Source organism: Amblyomma mixtum, chromosome 4, assembly GCF_055824585.1.
Source record: "Amblyomma mixtum isolate Tamu chromosome 4, ASM5582458v1, whole genome shotgun sequence".
Lineage (NCBI taxonomy): Eukaryota > Metazoa > Arthropoda > Arachnida > Ixodida > Ixodidae > Amblyomma > Amblyomma mixtum.
The window spans coordinates 106,731,273-106,745,976 of NC_143015.1; the positions used below are offsets into that span (position 1 = coordinate 106,731,273).

Sequence of the window (14,704 nt, forward strand, 5' to 3'; positions counted from 1 at the left end):
GAGTAGCGGGGAGGCTCCTGGAAGTGCCGAATTAAGTCACGCTGCGTATCCCGCGCGACTCCTTGAAGCCAACGCGGCTCGGATGCGGAGGGGCGAGAAAGGTCTCGAAGAGCCGCGGCTTATCGGGTCCCTCGCCGCTCATCGGATTAGCCGGCGGCGGCAGAGCGCGCCACACGCCGTGGAAGTCGCCGTCGTGCCTTCGATGCTGGGTACGATGCGCCGGTGCGACAAAGTTTTCGTCGCCAGCGATCGTTTGAGAGACATCGACTCTCGTGGGGGGGTGGTAACGGGGGTGGGGAAGGAATAAAGGGGGGGGAGGGGTGGGTGTGGGGTGGCTTAAGAAGAGGACGGTCGCGAGAGCTCTTCCTTCGTCGTCGACGCACCTTACGGGGAGTGAGGAGGCACCGGCGATCGGGCAGCCTGATTTGAAGCGCTATATAAAAGTGAAGGTGCAGGGATCAGAGGCCATCCGCTCAAAGTGCCGCTCGGTTGGGACAGCGGACCAGCCGCCACGCTCAGGATGCAGGCCCTCGTGAGTACACGGCCACGCCCTGCGACCTAATTTCTTTTGTTCCCGCCGAGGCCCGCGAATTCCGCCTACGCAGTGCTGACGACCCGAGTTTGGCGTCCAGCAAGCCATTGGACGAATGCCGGCTCCAAAGGATTACGCTCTGCCAACGTCTTCCTTGAGACCAGCGGTCCCACCGGTTCGCCTCGAATGCCCGCGTCCTCGTCTTCAGAACAGGCGTGCTGCAGTTCGGAAAGCGTGCGGAGGGCACCATAGTTAAAAACGAAAAAGTGAGGCGTAGAGAGCGTAAGTAGGCTCGGATTTAGAAAGCTGCTTAGCATCCTCGGTCTGAAAAGTGCCTCCTTATTTCCGGATACTAGAATACTGGCCAGTTACGATTGCCACCAAGAGGGCATAGAGACCTCGCTAAATCGTAGACCGTTCATAGCGAGATAATATAGCGCAGTGTAGGACAGGACACAAGAAGACAGGAACAACACGAGCGCTCGTGTTGTTCCTGTCTTCTTGTGTCCTGTCCTACTCTGTGCTATATTATCTCGCTATGATCATGCACCAACAAGCCCAAAAAGCTACGCTCTTGAACGTAGACCGATGTTGCCTAAGGATGCTGACGACCGTGCATAGAGCACCATAGTTAATAATGAAGAAGTGAGGCGTAGGCAACGTATGTAGGCTCAGATATAAAAAGCTGCTCATGCATCCTTCTTCTGGAGTTATGACTTGTTATTTCCGGATGCCGTTATACTGGCCAGTTATGACAACTACCAAGAGGGCATAGAGAACCCTTTAAATCATGGATCGGTGTGGCCTAAGGATATGGACGAACAATGTTCTGGAGCTAGCTGTACGATGTATATTGCAAACAGCTGAAAAAAGTACTAGGTCCTGCTGCACGAGCCGCTAAAGCAAAATGAGGTAGAATGTCTTAAGAAAGCTTGGTAAGAAAGAAACGCAATGTGTTTGCCAAAGACTGGCAGTTGGAAAGACTCGCCAAATACGTCTTCGTCATGCACAGGATTACGTTATCACAAAGGAATCGCGAAACTCCAGCAAGCCTCAGGGATATTCACGAAGTCGTAATATGGGGCAAAGGTTAAGATTTCTGCGCAGTAAGGTTGTGACAACGTATGCCTGACCTCATACTGTCGTTGTTAACCGTCATGATCACAGCATGAAAATCTCGTGCGTTAAGAATTTCTTGCGCTTCCGGGTCTCCAGCGTTGTGCGGATTCCTTGTGCGGTTTTCAAAGTGCCGTGGTATGTAACCATTCCGTTGAGTTCATCAAAAAAGAATATGGGAAGGCTTGGCACGGTTCTATAGTCTCTCTTGCCAACAAAAACAGCATATAAGAGGTGCATCACTAGCTTTAGAGACAACAGGCTTCGCAACCATAACTTCTGGAACTGTCTTTTCAGTGTTTCACTGAGAAGGTTCACTAAAATGCACATTTTTCACAAGATGCCATTCTCAGAACTTACTTTGGAAATTCTGTACTTCTTTCATTGCCATTTATTATATTGAAACGTCGATTAGGTTGTAATTATTCTGCGTAACGCTCACAGTCACGTGAAACAAAGAATGCGTTTCCTCCATTATCCGAGTAACCTTTCCAGCAGCTCACATCAGTATGCCTTTAACGCTTTCACTATTTGTAAACTGCACGCTTTCCTCTTTCAAGTGACACCTGCCTACTTTATTTACCTGGCGCCAGCACAGCCTAAAGACACGAAAAAAAAGATATGACCTGCATACAAAAAACTACCTAGAACAGAAAGCGTAGCCAAGGTCTGCAACTGTGGGAGACGCGAATACAAAAGTGTTAGCAGCCATAATCTTTCAAGTGTCTCAAGCTTGCACTAACCGCAGTTTCGCACAAAGATTGCCGTCACATGTGATGCTTAAGTTCTTTTTGAAAATTATTCATGACTTCTCAGATACGTGCTGTCACTGAAATTGCAGTGACCGAGCTTTTTCTAATCATTATCACCGAAGGAACAAATGTTTTGTATTTGATCTCACATTGCCTTCTTTTGTCATAGAGAATTATTTCTCAGGAATCACTTTGGACACGCCTCACTTCTGCCACTATAGCCGTGTCAGGGAGGTGTATGAAAGTTCATGCCGGAAATATTTTTCTAATCATTATCACCGAAGGAACAAATGTTTTGTATTTGATCTCACATTGCCTTCTTTTGTCATAGAGAATTATTTCTCAGGAATCACTTTGGACACGCCTCACTTCTGCCACTATAGCCGTGTCAGGGAGGTGTATGAAAGTTCATGCCGGAAATATTCTTCATTAGTAGCGTTATTCATTGTGGTGCGTAGTTATCGGTACAATGCGTCGGTATCACAACTGCATGAAGTCGCCCACTGATGCAACAGATTCCGAGTGAGTGAGAGTGTATCTGCATAACACCCGCCGCAGAGCCCTCCCTCGCCAACAACACTAATTACAGTTGTCTTGCTTCGCGGTTTGTTAACTGCATTGAAGCCTCAAAGCGTCTAAGCCATTGTCCTGAACTATATCACTCATCGAGCAGTAAACATTAAGAAGACTGGACGTCAAGGAAATCGAAAATATATTTACTAACAATTCTGAAAGAGCATATTTGGCATTGCCGTACCAGACATGCGTTGACATTCCTCACGGGCGAACTGATGCAACAGAAGTGCCAGTCCACTCAGCGCCGAAGTGGAAAGATGCGTCTTATAAAAAATATGCTTTTTTTTATCTGGAGTGCATATTTTAAGGCAAAAACCTTTAATGGCTTATACTGCCGTTCGTTAGCAAAGCGTATCACACGCGTTTAACTCGGGAACCAAAAAAAAAACAGAAGAAAACCAAAGGTTAGTTCAGATAGAGGAGGAAAAAATGAACCTAGCAGCCAAGTCTGATGACTGTAGATTAATTAGTTAATTAATTATAGGAAATAATGTCGATATTGCGTCTAAATAGAGTGGACGTCGATATAGCCACGGGAACGGTGCGACGCCACAACCATCGGAAGTGGTCACGGCTTAGTGAAAACTGTCACAGAATGGTCAGAAAAACGTCGGATTTGTATCAGATTAGAAGGGAAAATGTGTAATTAAATCCGATTTGTGTCAGATTAGATGAAAAATGTGTAATTAAGCGTTATGAACACTTAAGATACTCTAAATATGTATAATTTGGGTATCGATATAGTCACCGAAACGGTGTGACGGCACATCCTCCGGAAGCCGTCACGGCATAGTGTCCTCGGCTTCCGCCTCTTAACACTTTAGTTGCCAAAGTGTCCTCGCAATTTTTTTTTCGCTCAGTGGCGCTTTTGCCGCTGGCTGTAGTGACTGCGTTTCGCTAACAAGAAAACGCGGCCAGCCACCAAACGCAGTTAGATCACATGCCCCCTAATGGCACATTCTTATTTAATTGGGCGGCTCGGGAACACGGCAGTACTCCTATCCCGTTCGTGACAGGGTAATCACTTGAATACGCAATGTTGACGTCATAACGTTTCTGGGTAGAATTCGCACAGTACCACCATTACTACAGGGGAGCGAAAGTGGAGTTATCGCTGTCACTTCGCCGTTATGAAAGCTAATCAGCTCGCAAGAGTTTTGCAGCTTCTGCTTCAACAAGAAAATTTGGCGGAGTGAGAGGAGGGCACGGGAAGCCGTAATGTGCTCTGCAACGTCATTCGACGTAGCTGGCCTAACTCTTTCGCTACCGCCCCAAAGGCCATCGTTCACATATGAACGATTCAAATCGCCCGCGGAAAAAGAGCTCATTTCGGAGCGTCGTGGACGTGCTGCAACCACTAGTTTATCTGCTCAACAGCTGCTGGGAGCAGGCAAGGGGTAGTGGTGTACGGTAGGCCTAACACTATCACTTGGAGAAAGGTAGAAAGCGTGACAGCTTTTTACGTCGCATGTCGATACATGTGTGATTTAGAAAACTAACAATGCCACTGCGCAAGTGGTTGGAGGTACAGGATGCGACAAAAGCTGCTAGGCCTCAGGGGACGCCTTTCTGGGGTATATTCTCGCACATAAGACGCCGATGAAGCCAGCAAGGTTTTTGATAGACGAAAACGATGGTTTCTACTACCAGCAGGTTTTGAGATTCGGGGACCTCATAAATACCTAGCCACACGGCTCAAAACCAAACACTCTGGCCTGACCGCAGCAACGGCCCAGTGGTTTGAGCATCCGCCTCCCATGCGGAAAGTTCGGGGTTCGGTTCCCTTTACCACTAGGTACATACCGCTCATACAACGGGTACAAACTTTCTTTTGGCCTGGTGCTTGTTTCTTTATGGTGAAATGCTTGGAAAGTCTGTCTGTGACTCCACCTTGAGTAGACATAGCTCTTTCTGCGATCGCCCTATTTGGCCCTAGATGCTCCTGCACCACAAAAGTTCGTCATCATCAACACTACGGAATGAAAACTTTTGATGTACCCTCGACCTATATGCCTATTCCACGCGGTGTGCGAGCTGTCGTCCTATACTCCGGCACTCGAGGGTTCAGAGAATCAGGCAGAAGCTTCCACAAATCTCCCTATTCATTTGTGAAAAGTGTCCGGCCCGCTGGGCTCACTGTCATCAGCGTAAAAAGACACAACACACCTGGATATACATATCTCTGTAAGGTGAGCAGATCTCTCGTCCCCACTGTGGCCGAGCTCTAGAACTCCAAGGATGTTGTCACTGCCCTGGGGGATGGCTGGGCAGGGAACCTTGTGTGCCAGACACTTTCGTGAAGCCTATATATAGGCTCACACCTCCTGGAGCCCGATGCCACTTTTGACTGGAGACATCTGTCGTAAAGACATATGGTTACAGTACCTTGGATGGTGAATCAACATTCGCCTTAACTTCACTGTTTTGAGCAATGGAACATCTCATAAGTTTCAAGAAAAAGTAAACTAACACTCGCTTTCACATGCCATGGCTAATTTTCCCGTCCTATCGAACCATCAGGTCGCAAAACTGGCTGCGGCTTTTGGACAGGCACTGGGACGTAATGATTGGACGAGCCGCACAGTCGCCACTAAGGTGCTATTGTGCGCGAAAACGTCAAGAAGACGCAATAACCTTGATGGCCATAAAAATGGCCTGGAGAATAACCTCACAATAGTGAAGTGCACAGAAACCGAACCTCCGTTAACAAACGATGCGTCCCTTGAATTGACTAAGACCTTTTATCCAACATGAGTAAAAGGATGAGAAACTGTGAGAGGTGAAAGTGCTTGTCATACACATACAGAGGGTTTACGTCCCCCGTCCTTTTTCAAATACAGCTATGCAGAGTGAATGACGTTGCTGCCGTATGTAAAAAGTGATGGTCGATTTGCGTAGTTAGGCGGATTGCGAATTAGGTGCGCTACCAGTTCGGCTTTCTCTTCGGTTCTGCTGTTCAGATCCAGTGTTCACTGTTGGGAATCGTTCGGATAGCAATAACTGGTTAACATCCATTTATGCGCAGTTAGTCATTATCTACATTCGTAGATCCCTGAGAGCCTTCCTACAAATCCTGGCTCAGTGGTGCAGCAGTCAAGCGATGCGCCACTGCCTTTGTCACCATAGGTAGGACTTTGGTTGCGATCCAGGTTTGCCTTTGCGAACAGCCCCTCTCGATTAACTGAGCTGCCGTCTGACCCTGTGGGCAGGCTGGTCATCTGGCCACCGTGTGGTGGCAATCTGTCCAGGTATGCATATTGTATATACTTGGGCAGGTTGCCCGCACTCGAGCAGACTGCCATAAAACCATCTTCAGAGAAACTGACAAACAGATAAACAAACACACTACAGCTGAATGCGGGGAATGGGCATGACAAGTGTTAGCTCACTGAAAGGGAGAATGAGATGCCTCGTCACAACTGACGCCAAGAGAAAATCGCGAAATCAAAATAAATGAAAAGTTCTAAGTACTGCCCCTGGTTGCTAAGCCGTTATGCACGCCTAGTCAACCTACTCCTTCGAGAGGGCGTGACCAGCCTAAAAGTTGTTTAAGGCCTTTCATATGCTGAGTTTTCTTTTAATATTTCGTAGCCCCGACTTTCTATAGGATCATTTCCTTGAACTAAACGATGTTGCTGTCGACGTCTAACGTCTTTCCCGAAAGCCTTGCGCTCTATGGAGTTCTGATATGCGGAGGTAAGCTTAGCACATGGGCGCCCTGGACCGATACTTTCTATATACCACGTTGTTCTGGTTGCCAGTGAAAACGAAATATCGGAATAGGCACTTTGCTATATACAATAAAAAAAAAATAGGCACTGTCGTCATGTAGTCCACGTAAGTCCCACCCATTTGGAGCATTTACTAGGCGTGGCGCGGGGGAAAATTTTTAGCTGTACAGCTGGGGTGTGGGTGGGGTATTTTCCTTTATGACAAGCGCCATAAATCCTTATCGTTATCGATGACCCTCACTCTAGGCTTATATACTCCTATGGTCACACCCTGAACTTGACTTTCAATGATCAGCAGGTCGCTGCGTGAGCTTTCGCTTCCGACCCGCGATTGCATATTACCTTCTAAAGTTGTTGTCATAAAGTAAATATTTATTTCACCCTCATGCGAGCCTACTGATATTGGGTAGGACTTCAAAAATCCAAATGCATGCAGCACGCCAAAGGAACGAAAGGCAATACAGGCGTCACAGCTTGTAGAAGAACCGTAGAACAAATAGTCGGCGTTTAATTTGGCTGCATACTTAACGTGCAGCCCTCGCACGCGCCTGTAAGTCCGTTTTTCGTCACGTCAGCCACCGGACTCACAGCGAACTGAAACGTTCAGTGAAGGTACTGCGTACAAGGTCATCCCTGAATGAGACTCTGGCAGCATTTCTAAAACGCAAGTTTCTCTTGTTAGGTACAGTCTTCATGAATGTCAGAAAGAACTTAACCAGTGCGAAACTGATATCTCTAAGAATTAGCACTGCTGGACAAATAACCGCACCGAAGCCAATGCTGCTGCCAAATATCAGTACAGTTCAGCCTCCAGGCACCTTGCTACACCCATCGATTTTTCAATATTCGTCTTAATAACGGCTGTGCCTTGACGGGGACTTATCTGTGCAGTGCATCATCGTACTCTTGGGCCTGGCCAGCAGCGCCTTCGCGGGTTTCCTGCATGGCGGGGGTGCCGCCATCATCCAGCCCGCTGCGCCATCTGGTGTCGCCGTCGGCACCGCGTACCCGGCTAACCTCGCGTACAGGCCAGCCCCGGCGGCCACCTTCGTTCAACAGGCGGCTCCCGTCGCCATCGCCAGGCCTGCTGTGACAGTTGCTGCAGCGCCTGCTCCCACCTTCGTCCACCAACAGGCGGCGCCAGTAGCCTTCCGTAGCCTTCTTGGAGGAGCCGGTTTTGCTCCAGCCGTGGCTCAAGTCAGGCCCACCTTCGTTCAGCCTGCCCCAATCAGAGTCAGCGTCCAGCAGCCCGTGGCCTACGCGGCGCCCGCTCCAATTGCTGCCGTTGGACAAACTTTGTATGGTCCTGCTCCAGGAGGAGGGATCCATGTGAAACACATCGTTCCCGCCGCGGCGCCCGCTCCAGTTGCTGCCGTGGGACAGACTCTGTATGGTCCTGCTCCAGGAGGAGGGATCCATGTGAAGCACATCGTTCCCGCCGCGGCGCCGGCTCCCGCCGTCTTTCACCAGGCTCCTGCTGCTCCCCTCTTCCGTCCATTGGCTCTCGCGGCCCCCGCACCCGCTGTCGTCCAGCAGCCACAAGTACACATAAAGCACATTGTTCCTGCACCAGCGCCCGCTCCAGCTTTCTTGCAACCAGCGCCAGTTTTGAGGCAGGTTGCCGTAGCTGCCCCAGCTCCTGCATTTGTTCAACAAGCTCCACTCCTTAGGCGATTCGCTGTAGCGGCTCCCGCTCCGGCCTTTGTGCAGCCTGCCCCACTCTTGAGGCAGTTCGCAGTCCCAGCGCCTGCCCCAGCCCTAGTCCAGCCAGCGCCTGTTCACGTCAAGCACATTGTCTCTGCACCGGCGCCCGCTCCCACATTCGTTCAGCAAGCAGCCCCAGTTGTCAGCGTTCGTCGCGTCGCCCTTGCTGCAGCTCCGGCTCCTGCCGCGACGTTCGTTCAGCAAGCGGCTCCAGCTTTCGGTTTCCGTCAGGTCGCTCTCCCAGCACCGGCAGTTGCCTACCGGGCCGCCGCTGTCGCTGCTCCTGTAGCCACGTTTGGCGCGGGTCTCGGCTTCGGGCACACACTCGCAGCACCAGGGCCGGTGCACGTCAAACAGTTCGTGACCGCTCCTGCGGCTCCCGCAACCACATTTGTCCAGCCGGCTCCAGCCGTTAGCGTGCGGCAATTCGCAGTGCCTGCCCCAGCTGTGGCAGCGCCAACGTTCGTTCAAGCGGCTCCCCGTGTGACTGTCGCGGCACCAGCTCCAGCTCTCGTGCAGCCTGCCCCAGCCGTCAGTTTCCGACCACTGGCACTTCCAGCTTATCGCACAGCCGCGGTGGCCGCTCCTCTCGCCACGTTCGGTGCCGGTCTTGGTCTCGGTCACACGCTTGCTGGCCCCGCGCCTTTCCACGTCAAGCACATTGTCTCCGCTCCAGCGCCGGCCGTTGTTCAACAGGCTGCTCCGTTGTTTGCAGCTCCTCGTGTAACAGTAGCTGCACCCGCACCTGCCGTTGTTCATCATGCGGCACCTGCACCAGCCTTTGGCTTCCGTCCACTTCCCTTGCCAGCACCTGCAGTCGTCCAACACACCGCTCCTGCCGTCGCCTACCGTACAGCAGCTGTTGCCGCTCCTCTTGCCACATTTGGAGCTGGCCTCGGTTTCGGCCACACGCTGGCGCCTCAGGCGTTTGCCGCACCCGCACCCGTCCACGTGAAGCAGTTCGTGTCCGCGCCGGCCCCAGCCGTCGTACATCACGCTGCTCCTGCAATCGCAGTTCCTAGGGTCGCATTCGCCGCCCCGGCACCCGCCCCGACTTTCTTTCAGCACGCCGCTCCAGCAGTCGGTTTCCGTCCTCTTGCCTTGCCCGCTCCTACAGTAGTACAGCACGCAGCTCCAGCTGTCGCTTACCGTACCGCCGCTCTCGCCGCTCCGGTCGCTACATTCGGAGCTGGACTAGGCTTTGGCCACACTCTGGCTGCTCCAGCTTTCGCCGCTCCACGTGTAGCCGTACCTGCACCGGCACCTGCTGTTTTCCACCACGCCGCTCCAGCACCTGCCGTTAGCTTCCGTCCCCTTGCCCTGCCCGCTCCTACTGTAGTTCAGCAAGCCGCTCCAGCTGTCGCTTACCGTACAGCCGCTCTCGCCGCTCCAGTCGCTACTTTCGGAGCTGGACTAGGCTTTGGCCACACGCTCGCTGCTCCAGCTTTCGCGGCTCCACGTGTAACAGTAGCTGCACCGGCACCTGCTGTTTTCCATCACGCCGCTCCGGCACCTGCCGTTAGCTTCCGTCCCCTTGCCTTGCCCGCTCCTACTGTAGTTCAGCAGGCCGCTCCAGCTGTCGCTTACCGCACAGCTGCGCTTGCCGCTCCAGTGGCTACATTCGGAGCCGGTCTTGGCTTTGGACACACACTAGCTGCTCCAGCTTTCGCGGCTCCACGTGTAACCGTAGCTGCACCGGCACCTGCTGTTTTCCACCACGCCGCTCCAGCACCTGCCGTTAGCTTCCGTCCCCTTGCCCTGCCCGCTCCTACTGTAGTTCAGCAAGCCGCTCCAGCTGTCGCTTACCGTACAGCCGCTCTCGCCGCTCCAGTCGCTACTTTCGGAGCTGGACTAGGCTTTGGCCACACGCTCGCTGCTCCAGCTTTCGCGGCTCCACGTGTAACAGTAGCTGCACCGGCACCTGCTGTTTTCCATCACGCCGCTCCAGCACCTGCCGTTAGCTTCCGTCCCCTTGCCTTGCCCGCTCCTACCGTAGTTCAGCAGGCCGCTCCAGCTGTCGCTTACCGTACAGCTGCGCTTGCCGCTCCAGTGGCTACATTCGGTGCCGGTCTTGGCTTCGGACACACACTAGCTGCTCCAGCTTTCGCAGCTCAGGCTCCTGTGCACATAAAACACATCTTGCCCGCGCCCGCTCCAGCTCTAGCTGTTCCGCGTTTCACGGTCGCCGCTCCGGCACCGGCCCCAACGATCGTTCAGCAGGCTGCTCCTGTATTCGCTGCTCCTCGGGTAACCCTAGCCGCGCCAGCACCTGCTCTAGTCCATCACGCGGCACCAGCCCTTAGTGTAGCAGCTCCTGCACCAGCCGTCAGCTTTCGCCCCGTTGCCCTTCCTGCGCCTGCGGTAGTCCAGCACGCCGCTCCAGCCGTGGCTTACCGCACGGCTGCTCTTGCAGCTCCTGTGGCCACATTCGGAGCTGGTCTCGGTTTCGGACACACACTAGCAGCTCCAGCTTTCGCAGCTCCCGCACCTGTGCACGTTAAGCAGTTCGTGTCTGCGCCAGCACCAGCTCTCGTTCACCATGCCGCACCAGCATTTGCGGCTCCTCGCTTCGCGGTCGCCGCTCCTGCCCCGACAGTCGTCCAGCATGCTGCTCCAGTATTTGCTGCTCCACGTGTCGCCTTGCCTGCACCAGCGCCTACCTTCGTGCACCACGCTGCTCCGGCTGTTAGCGTTGCGGCACCTGCACCGGCAGTCAGTTTCCGTCCTCTGGCTCTTCCGGCTCCTGCTGTAGTACATCATGGTGCTCCCGCTGTCGCTTACCGCACGGCAGCCCTTGCAGCTCCCCTCGCTACCTTCGGACATGGTCTCGGTTTTGGTCACACGCTCGCGGCTCCAGCCTTCGCTGCGCCTGCCCCCGTGCATGTAAAACAGTTTGTGTCTGCACCTGCACCAGCTTTCGTTCATCACGCTGCCCCGGCGTTCGCTGCTCCACGTTTCGCAGTAGCTGCACCCGCTCCGGCTCCGGCTCTGGTTCATCATGCTGCTCCCGCGGTAGCATACCGCACAGCTGCCGTCGCCGCTCCCCTCGCTACATTCGGAGCAGGACTTGGACTCGGCCACACATTGGCCGCGCCAGCAGTTTTCCACCAAGCCGCTCCAGCATTCGCCGCTCCACGCGTAACGTTCGCCGCACCTGCACCAGCAGTTGTCCACCATGCTGCTCCGGCCGTCAGTTTTGCCGCACCTGCACCAGCCGTTAGCTTCCGTCCGCTCGCCCTGCCCGCCCCTACCGTAGTCCAGCAAGCAGCACCAGCTGTCGCTTACCGCACGGCAGCTCTTGCAGCTCCCCTCGCTACCTTCGGACATGGTCTCGGCTTTGGTCACACGCTCGCGGCTCCAGCTTTTGCGGCGCCTGCCCCCGTGCACGTTAAGCAGATTGTGGCTGCACCCGCCCCAGCTGTCGTTCATCACGCTGCCCCGGCATTCGCTGCCCCGGCATTCGCTGCTCCGCGCTTTGCTGTAGCTGCTCCTGCGCCGGCCGCAACTCTGGTCCATCATGCCGCCCCTGCTGTCGCGTACCGCGCCGCTGCCGTGGCTGCTCCCGTGGCGACATTCGGAGCTGGCCTTGGTCTCGGCCACACGTTGGCTCCTCCCGCAGCTCCACTTCTCGGACCGGCTCCTGTTCACGTAAAGCATATTGTGGCGGCTCCGGCTCCCGCGCCTGCTTTCGTTCAGCAGGCTCCCCTATTTAGACAGGTAGTCGCTGCACCGGCGCCGGCCGTCGTTCATACCGCGCCGGCGGCACCTGTGTTTAGCGTAGCTGCTCCAGCGCCAGCTGTGGTTCACCATGCGGCTCCCGCTGTAGCCTACCGCACTGCCGCTCTGGCAGCACCGCTGGCTACTTTCGGCGCTGGTCTCGGCTTCGGCCACACCCTGGCTGCTCCAGCCTTCGCAGCTGCACCGGCTCCAGTGCATGTTAAACACATTGTCTCAGTGCCAGCACCCGCTCCCGCCTTTGTCCACCCCGCGCCAGCATTCGCTGTGCAACGAGTTCCAGTAGCAGCCCCTGTGCCTGCTCCAGCGTTTGTCCATCACGCCGCTCCCACTGTAGTTCACCACGCGGCTCCCGCTGTAGCCTACCGCACGGCCGCCCTGGCAGCACCACTGGCTACTTTCGGGGCTGGTCTCGGCTTCGGCCACACCCTGGCTGCTCCGGCATTCGCACCTGCACCGGCTCCAGTGCATGTTAAACACATTGTCTCAGCGCCAGCACCCGCTCCCGCCTTTCTACAACCCGCTCCAACATTCGCTGTGCAACGTGTTCCTGTAGCAGCCCCTGTGCCTGCTCCAGCATTTGTCCATCACGCCGCTCCCGCTGTAGTTCACCACGCGGCTCCCGCTGTAGCCTACCGCACGGCCGCCCTGGCAGCACCACTGGCTACTTTCGGGGCTGGTCTCGGCTTCGGCCACACCCTGGCTGCTCCGGCATTCGCACCTGCACCGGCTCCAGTGCATGTTAAACACATTGTCTCAGCGCCAGCACCTGCTCCCGCCTTTCTACAACCCGCTCCAACATTCGCTGTGCAACGTGTTCCTGTAGCAGCCCCTGTGCCTGCTCCAGCGTTTGTCCATCACGCCGCTCCCGCTGTTGTTCACCACGCGGCTCCTGCTGTAGCCTACCGCACTGCCGCTCTGGCTGCGCCACTGGCCACTTTCGGCGCTGGTCTCGGATTCGGACACACGTTGGCTGCGGCACCAGCTCTTCTTCACCATGCTCCCGCGGCTGTTCCTCATGTGAAGCACATTATCTCCGCTCCGGCAGTGGCGCCAGCACGTGCCGTGTTCGCCGCGCCGGCAGTCGCACCGGCTCCAGCATTCACCGTTGCCCACGCTCCCGCTCCTGCTATTGTCCAGGCTGCGCCAGTCGTGCCTCACGTCAAGCACATTGTGTCCGCTCCAGCCATAGCGCCGGCTCCCGCTTTCGCCGCAGTCGCACATGCGCCGGCTCCAGCTCTAGTCCACACCGCGCCCGCGCCCAGCCTAGTCGCTTACCGCAGCGCCGCCTTGGGCGCTCCTCTCGCCACCTTCGGAGCTGGGCTCGGCTTCGGCCACACTCTAGCCGCTCCGGCTGTGCCGCACGTTAAACACATCGTCTCTGCACCGGCTGTCGCAGCCCCAGCGCCGGCCGTCGTTCACCACGCTCCGGTGTTCCAGCCCTTCCAGGCTCCCAGCGTAGTCGCCTACCGCCAGGCAGCTCTGGCCGCTCCATTGGCCACGTTCGGGGCTGGTCTTGGTTTCGGCCACACCTTCGCCGCCCCAGCTGCACCAGCCTTCGTGCAACACGCCGCGCCTGCTGTACACCACGTAAAGCACATTATCCCTGCACCGACATTCGCTGCGCCAGCTGCTCCTGCTGTTACTGTTGCGCACGCTCCAGCGCCGGCCCTGGTTCACCACCTTCCCGCTCCAGCCGTCGCTGCCGCTCCGGGCTTGGTTGCATACAGGCAAGCCGCTTTGTCTGCCCCACTGGCTACTTTCGGCGCCGGCCTTGGCTTCGGGCACACTTTCGCTGGTCCGGCCCTCCTGCAAGCTCCAGCCGCAGTTCCTCACGTCAAGACCCTAGTTCATCACGCGCCAGCACCTGTGGTTCAGCAGGCCTTTGTCCAGCCGGCGCCTGCCGTAGTCCATCAAGCTGCTCCAGCCGCGGCTTTCTTCCATCACGCCGCTCCTGCTGCCGCTGTTGTCCATCATGCCGCTCCCGCGGCTGCCGTAGTCCACCACGCCGCTCCAGCCGTTGTAGACCCGCTGGCCCTCGATCTCAGTTACAAGAAGCTCTTCGCTTCCGGACTTGGCCTGGGACAGACCATTGCTTACGGCAACGGCCTCGACGAGGAGCCTGGCTGGGAGGAGAAGTACATCGAGCTTCTCCGTCGGAGGAAGAAGTGAGCAGGGCAATCAGCGCCTGCTGGCGAAGTAATATATTATTGCGCGAGTATGTTGTTGAGAGGCAAATAAAGTTGTATAGGTTGACAATAAATTTTGGTTCTCCAAACCAAAAAGGCAGTGTCCTTTTCTTGCACCTGCAAGCAAACACGCTTAAAGAACTCGGCACTGCACTATTGGTTATTCTCATCTCTACAAATCGAGCTCTACACTGTCCTAACCTTTGAGTACCTCTTAAAGGAGTTCTGATTCCTTAGCGCTTGCAGGCGCCACACAGGTCAATGCAAAAGGAAAACTGCAGGGTACACCTAACTAAAGAAGAAACGAGAAGTGGTTGAGACCTACGCCATCTTGCTGCCTACCGCCCGCAGGACAAAACAACACGGCCT

At 55.2% G+C, this 14,704-nt stretch overlaps 1 protein-coding gene across 1 annotated transcript; it reads left to right on the forward strand.

Annotated features, from left to right (window-relative positions):
* The first annotated feature begins 393 nt into the window (after positions 1–393).
* Positions 394–14,318, forward strand: LOC149347731 (uncharacterized). The gene is made up of 6 exons (XM_089541631.1): positions 394–532; positions 7,599–8,826; positions 8,971–9,132; positions 9,220–9,337; positions 9,434–9,495; positions 9,529–14,318. Exons 1-6 carry the CDS (start codon positions 521–523, stop codon positions 14,316–14,318), a joined length of 6,372 nt encoding a protein of 2,123 aa, XP_089397757.1. The 5' UTR covers positions 394–520.
* Positions 14,319–14,704: the final 386 nt, after the last annotated feature.